The sequence below is a fragment of the Dendrobium catenatum genome, unplaced genomic scaffold, assembly GCF_001605985.2.
Source record: "Dendrobium catenatum unplaced genomic scaffold, ASM160598v2 fragScaff_scaffold_156, whole genome shotgun sequence".
NCBI classification, from domain to species: Eukaryota; Viridiplantae; Streptophyta; class Magnoliopsida; order Asparagales; family Orchidaceae; genus Dendrobium; species Dendrobium catenatum.
In genome coordinates this window covers 3553434-3561014 of record NW_021318618.1, presented here as the reverse complement: position 1 = coordinate 3561014, position 7581 = coordinate 3553434, and the positions used below count along the sequence as shown (strand labels likewise).

Here is a 7581-nt window from a genome sequence, read left to right as displayed (position 1 = left end):
TACCTTTTTTTGTACCCATGGGTTAAGAGCTCTCATGGTATTATGGCATCATGTAAGCTAGATAATTTATATTTAATTTAGTTTATAATATAATAAAATTTTTGGAATCATTTTAATTAAATAAAATATATGATATTTTAAATTAATTTAATATTTAATTAAATATTTTATATAAAAAAATATTTAAATATATTATTAGTTGAACCGGCCGGTTCTTAAGAAACGGACCGGTTCAACGGTCGGCCGGTTCAACCGGCGGTTCAAACCGGTTTTGACCGGTTTGTTGTCAGCCCGGTTCTTAGGGAAGACCGAACCGGCCATAAGACCGGTTCACGGTTGAACCGGTCGAACCGGCCGGTCCGGTCCGATTTTCAAAACCATGCAGTTTCAAGTACTCTTCAATCCCTGGATTTAGGATCATTTGGACTCAGATCGAGCTGAATTTCATGTCGTTGGGATCGTCTCCTTGCAACTCAATTTGACTATAAGTTTGCTGAAATAGGAGTTAGGATGGTCCCAAAATTAAATTTTTGGAGCCTCTGATTCAAATTTGCATTGAGATTCGTGCCCAATCAAGGTGATTTTTGATGACGTATTAGTTGCCCCCTATTTTTGGATGATGAACCTTGTAGAGTCCGAAAATATATATATTTTATACCTTTATGAGTTGCTTATGACTGATAATTATAATTATGAGGCTTGATATTCATTTTTAACTTTTATAACGATGCTAATTACTTGTGCTTTTTTTTTTTTTTACTTTTATTAAATTCCTAATAATTTAATTGTGGTACACACAAATGCAAATATTTGATAATGAATAAAAATTATGTTGGGATAGCCTAATATAGGAACTTTTATTACGTGTTACTCGATTTTTGTTTGGTATTTGGTCGGTATTGCTAGGTATTATTTGGTAATAACGAGAAATACCGCTATGTGAAGACTAATACCGAGTAATACTGAGCAATGCCGAGTAATCCCAGGAAATACCGAGTTTTTTCTAGAAAAAACTCGGTATTTCCTGGGATTACTCGGTATTGCTCGGCATTACTTGGTATTTTGTCTTCACATAATGGTATTTCTCGTTATTGTTGGTATTGCTCGGTATTTGCTCGGTATTTCTCGTTTTGTGCCTACGATCTTAGTGCCGGACGAACGTAGCTCTACGTACGTTCACCGGGCGTAAAAAAAGTTCCTAATATAAATTGTATGAGGATGAGTTTGAAATTTATTGGATTTACTTCGGAATAAGTGTTAAATGTGTAATACGTTCTTTTTACATGCAACACCAATCTCAAAGTAAATCCAAAATATTTCTTGCTCATTCTAATATAATTGTATCAACATAACATGATATAATATTTTTTAGCAATTATGTAATTCTTATTTTATTTGAATGGTGAGAATTTTCTAAATAATAAATGATATTGTATTACATTTAGTTCCCTGCACTCAATTTCTTGAAATTGTTGACGCTTTCAAATCGTCCGTCGTATCTTTTTCTTGGGGGGTTACAGTTACACCAATGAATGGGCCAAGCCCTCATTTTACCCAAAAAAAAAAAAAAAACACTTACACCAATAAATTTTAATAAAGCATATTTATAGATTACACACATATTGCATAATTATTATGCATTTATATATATCTAAATCTAACCATTAAATTTTGATATTTACACATTAATGTCTCACTCATATCAAAATATATATGCAAATATTTATTTTACTTAAAAATTAATCTTAATGTTATTTTTATTAGCGGTGTTAATATTTGACATGACCTGAAAATTTCGAGTTAGTTAATCCGTTTGAGAAAGGGGTCGGATTCAGAATTTCAACCCGTTTGTAAAAAAGCGTCGGGTTCAGGTTAACCTGAAAATGACTCGTAACCCACTTTAAAATATAAACGAAAAATAATGTCTTCTTTTCCGCTATCATGATTCAACGCGAACTCCTATTGTCCCGCAGTCGCGATTCAACGTCGCGTTAAGCCAACACTGTCATTTTTCCACCGGCTTCTCTTCCCCGCCATCTCTCTCTCTCCCACCGCCTAAAGCCGTTGGTCTGAAGACCAAACCCTAGCCTTAACCCGACACGACTTGCCTCTCCCTCTCCCGTCGCCTGAAGCCAACTCCACCTCTCCCTGTTCCCGACGCCGTCGCCTTTCCCTGCTCTCGATGACGCCACCGCCTCTCCGGCTCTCCCTGCTTCAAGTCGGCAAAAGATTTATGGGATTTGACTGAATAAGCGCGATGACAAACTTATGGTCAAGCCAGGTTGACCTGAATCTGAAGCAGGTCAGAATCGGGTCGAAAAAACTTGAACATTTTCAAAAATGCGAGTTCGGGTCGGTTCAGTTTCGGGTTGGACCCGAAATCGACCTGTGACCCAATTTTGACGGGCCTAATTTATATGCCGTTTAAAAAATTTAGTATTATATAAATACATATTAAAAAATTAAATATTAAAGATATAAATACAATAAAAATGATATAATATGCGTGTAAATCGCTTATATATATTTTCATGTAAACGAGCCCCCTTCAAGAAGAAGAAAGCGGCTAAATCTGGACCAGCCATTGATTAGCTGTAATCTGAAGCCTTTAATGGATGAAAATAAATACGAGCATTGAATTCCAGAAAGTTTGAATTCTATATCAGCTATAATGCTCAGTAAAGTTCGTACAGACCCGAAATCGAATCCGGCCGTTAAGAGTATGATCTGGAAAGAACAAAGCGAGATTTATAAAAGGTTAACGGACCGTTAAAGTGTGACGGAGCCGTTACAAGAGTAAGTGGGACGCTTTCGGTTCTCAAGGCCAATGGTGGGGTATTTTAGTCATATCGCGCAATGTGGTTTATCAGTGGGTTTTCCATTCATCAAAATTAAATCCCATGCGATTATTTTTTTCGCTTCAGCAAATCGCACAATTTTCTTTCTTGGTTTTTTTCCTTTTTAGAGAAAGGATTTTAGGTTTACGAATCACCACCTGCTGCTTATTTTTTTTTTACCGAGATTCGGTTTTATTTGTGAAGGAAGCCTTTGAAATCGAGAAGTCGCTCTCTCCTTAGCGAGATCGGTTTTATTGGCGGACATTGCTCCGCCTTAGCGCGGTTAGGGTTCTATTTGGGAAGATTTTTTTGCTGCAAGAATTCCGGATTCTTGTGGTGATTTAATGCTGTATGATTTCCACATTAAGGTCATTGCAGCTTCCAGTGGGTACATCGAGGGCTTGGCTTTGGGGACTGCTTGATCTGCGAGGTTGTGTGGATTGAAAGCTGGTGTTGCTGGAGATTTGAGCTGAAGATATATGCATTTTGTTCTTGGGGTTTTGTTGAGGTACTTCGATGGTCAGAATCGTGCTTTTATGTTTCCTACCTGTCACTTTCCTACTGATTCAGCAAAATGTGGCAAACGTGGGAATCTTCACATGAATGTTCTGTAAAGTGCAAGCCGACGGTCCCTTGACTGACGCTTTCTTCGCATCGCCATTTTCGTTCTTGTATTCCCAGTTAGAAGATCTTGAATATATTTTGTCCTAGATCTCTTTAGTTGGTTGGTTGAAGGGATCTAGGGCAAATTCAGTTTTACAGAAGCTTTGTGATCGTCATTGCTCTCGGAAATTATGGAAATTATTAGCCACATTCATCATATTGCTAGGAGTTTTACACTTGTTGTGCTTTTCTTAGCATGGAACTGTAAAGCTGAAACTCCCAGTGGTTATTCTAACGCAGCAAGACAATTGGATTTACTTCTTCAAGATTATGCATATCGTGCTTTTGACCGCCCACACACTGGAATCCCTTATGATGGTGCCGTCCCTTCTAATCTTACTGGCATCAAAGTAGCCGTGCTAAGGCTCAGGTGTGGAAGTTTGAGAACTAGAGGATTCCACCGCTACAAAGAGTTTGATATCCCTACCGGTGTAATTGTTCAACCCTATGTGAAAAGGCTTGCATTTGTCTACCAAAATTTGGGAAACTGGTCATCTTTCTATTATCCACTTCAGGGCTACACCTATCTTGCTCCAGTTCTAGGGCTTCTTGCTTATAGTGCTGCCAATTTATCTGCCATTGGTTTGTCTGAGCTTGATATCATGGCTTCAAGTTCACCCATATCGATCAAATTCAATGATGTGAACCCTGTACCAAGTGTAATCCCAGCAAAGTGTGTGAAGTTTCATTTAAATGGTACAATAGAGTTCACAGATCTTATCTCAGGCAATGTTTGCATGACATTTCGTCAGGGGCACTTCTCCATTGTGGTTAATTCTTCCGGGATTGTTCTGTCTCCTGCTCCAGCTCCTACACCTATCCCTAGTCATGGTAAAGGGCACAAATCCAAGGTTTGGAAGATTGTTGTTTCTGTAGTTGGTGGGCTTGTTGGATTGCTTTTGTTGATTTTGTTAGTAGCTTGGCTGGCATCATATAGAAAGAAAAAGAAGTTGGCGGAGATGCAAAGAAGGGAAGAAGTGGGTGAGGTTTTGCAGATGGGGCTAGTTGGGAACACCCGGATACCAGTTGCCCCGATGACCCGAACAAAGCCTGCTATTGAGAATGATTATGTGCCATGAGTTTTGATTAGTTGGTATTTGATGGTATGGAAAAACAGCCTGTGGGGTTTCTCTCATCAAAGGTATTTGAAGTGTACAGTCCTGAAGAGATGAAATTTGTTGTGTTCTTCAAGTGTTTGATATGGATTCAGTTCATTACTTGGCCCTCATTTGATATCAATATGTGCATTCTTCTAGGAGTTAGTCCATTTTCATAATTTGGTTGTTCCAGTCCTGATAAATGCATTGATGCTACCTTGTGGGATTCCGGATGCTCGATGGAAAAGATGTTTCCTTCAGTGATCAGGTTTGGAGCTTTTCATATCTTTTGTTTGGTTGTTGTATTAGGATGGCGTCAAATAAATAGCTGAGCTGTCTGATATTCATTTCACTCTAATTGTTGTATTTCTGATTTTCTTTCTATATCTTCAATAAGTTTCCATTGGTTGTACTTCCCTTGTTACTTTTTGGGTGTGCAAATTGTTGTTAACTGATAACACTTGCTGTCTTTTACTAGAACTGACACCCCCATGATTGAATGAAATGACAATATTGCTGCTTTAAGAAGCTTGATTGTGAAATCAACTCCTCCTGGCAGCAGTATTTTGACTTGATATATAACCTATATGCTTATCTAACAATAGCTAATGAAGTTCTTAAGAGTGTTATATATGCATTTATTAATCTTGTGGATTTCGATATAATATTAGCAAGTTTGATATGGTTTGCAAAATTAATTTGATCATGGGCAGATTTTCCTACAATTTTATAAATTTAAGAAATAATGAAAATTAAATTATAGTACTTAGAAAATTATTTCAGAAGCCATTCAAAGTTCAAACTCTTAATTCAGCAAATTCATAGTTGAGACAATGTGATTTGATGAGACGAATTCAATAAGACCAAATTCATGTAATTTCTAGCATGTTGGATCTTGAAACAACCGCACCCAAATCGAATCAATTTGAACTGGTTAATAGGGGGGTCAACCACCCTTCCTCATTCACACTCGAGTTAGTTCATGCAAGTTGGTTGATTCTGCGGAGGTCGACGCCTTTGGTCGTCGACCAAGAGACCAACCTATGGGTTGGTTGTGACCATTGTTGCACTCCTATCGCTTAGAGGATTCTAAATATTCTTTTAAATTGCAAAATGTGCTTTAAATTATGTGTGTGATTTGTTAGAAAAATTTGAAGGTCAAAATATATCAAAGTCATTGCAGCCTCTTTAGTCCACAAATTTATAAGTTCTTTGCAGCATTGGGTCACTGTTGTGAAGAACATTTTGCTTAAAAATGGTCGAAGTTTGTCATCATTTTTAAATGGCCCATAACTAGAATTAAAAATTTGTTGCAAGTATTGCGACTTCCACAGGTCTACAAAATATGTAAACCTTTGATACTCTTTGAATGCTCTCATCAAGGCAAACAAATTTGCTAGCAAAATTGCTGCCTAACCATTATAAAATTATATCTTACATATTTTTAAGATTATTCTGGATGATTTGATCATCATATTTTTGATTCATTAGTTTTGTACGTTGTGCTTGTGGGAGCTTCAAGGAGGTACCTTTTGTCTACAGATAAAATATTTCATTGCTTGTTGAAGCCATCAAATCATCATCATCGGTCGCTAGCATCGACCTTGGACTAGGCAAGCCCATTCCCACAGATGGAATTGTTCGATCGCTTTTTGAAAGGAGGGAATGATTTAGATCATCTTATTCAGGTCATTCATCTGGCAGATTTCAGTATAACTAGCGAAATGCTCAACCCAAAATTTTTAATTAATTGTATTTACACCCATTATGGGTATATTTCAACAAGGAGAAATCTTATATTTGTAGGATTATTTTTGAGCTTTGATCCCCATTTGGAGTTTCTAATCGATTATTTTTGTTATTATGTCAGATTGGGCTTATCTTCCATTTTCTAGGTCATTCGATCTTTTATGCGGATAAGAGAAGGGTTGCATCGATTGTATTTTTGCTTTTCGTTTGACATTGGGGTGTCAATAAATGACCCAACATCTCAACCCTGTATGAACATGACCTGAAAATTTTAGGTTTGAGTTGATCTATTTAGTAAACTAGTTTTATAGTTAATGAGTAATAAAAAAATTTAAGTCAAAATGGATTAACGGATCAGGTTCAGGTCATTTGGGTTGCTTGTAGGTCAAGTTCGGATTGATCTTTTTACTCGTTTATTAAACAAGTTGTGTTCTAGTTGACTGGATTCAGGCCGGGTCTATTTCACCTTGAACTCGAACTTAACCTCGAACTCAAGCCTGACCCATTGACTTGTTTTGACACCCCTATTCAATGCCTACTGCCAATCTACTCCAACGACCTTCTTGCACCTGACAGCAGATGAGTACTATTGTTGTTTGTTGTATGATTAATGAAATGAAGGACTTGAGTGGTTTTGGCTATATGACTGTGGCTCATTAGATTAGGTTGATAAAGAAATTGATCCCATCCCTGAAGAACTTGAATATGGTAAATAGTCCACCATGGTCGAGTGAGAAGAAATAAACCTTTGTACGAAAAGAAGATCCCATACCTACCTCAATAACTCTTTGATTCTAGTAAAGAAATATGATAGTTGAAATCTTGACTGCTCGACTAAAAAGATTGCTTCACCTTAAAATACTCTGAAATGCCAGGTTATTCATAGAGGGTTGATTCAAGGGCTTACAATCATTCCCAATGCGAAGTCAGTTAAACTGCCCTTAAGATGGATGCAAGTTGAAATCGAGTTGAATTGGGCAGGGGTGTCAATATTTGACACGGCACGAAAATCCGACTCGAACCCGACCTGATTTCAAAATGGGTTAGGTTCATGTTCTAGAATTTGACCCATTTCAAAATGGGTCAACTAGCCAACTTGTTGAAAATGAGCTGTCCGCACTGCCCCGGTTGCCCGCGCACCGCTCGCGGCTGCCCATGCCCTGCCCCCGCGACAGCGCTGGCAAACCCGCCGCCTGCTCCTGCCAGCGCACGTGACAGCGCCCGAGGCTGCCTGC

At 37.9% G+C, this 7581-nt stretch overlaps 1 protein-coding gene across 2 annotated transcripts; it reads left to right on the top strand.

The window, feature by feature from the left end:
* Window positions 1–2890: 2890 nt before the first annotated feature.
* LOC110102180 lies at window positions 2891–6447 on the top strand. Of its 2 annotated transcripts, XR_003699612.1 has the most exons (2): window positions 2891–4865; window positions 6140–6447. XR_003699612.1 is itself a non-coding variant. In XM_020830388.2 (1 exon), exon 1 carries the CDS (start codon window positions 3632–3634, stop codon window positions 4577–4579), a length of 948 nt encoding a protein of 315 aa, XP_020686047.1. In that variant the 5' UTR covers window positions 2891–3631; the 3' UTR covers window positions 4580–5013. The 2 variants fall into 2 exon arrangements, 1 of the variants encoding a protein (XP_020686047.1); XM_020830388.2 differs by lacking the exon at window positions 6140–6447 and having other exon boundaries at window positions 2891–5013.
* Window positions 6448–7581: the final 1134 nt, after the last annotated feature.

What these genes read in the sequence shown, in the direction of transcription:
- LOC110102180 (XM_020830388.2), top strand. Translation starts at nt 3,632, where the DNA reads ATGGAAATTATTAGCCACATTCATCATATTGCTAGGAGTTTTACACTT.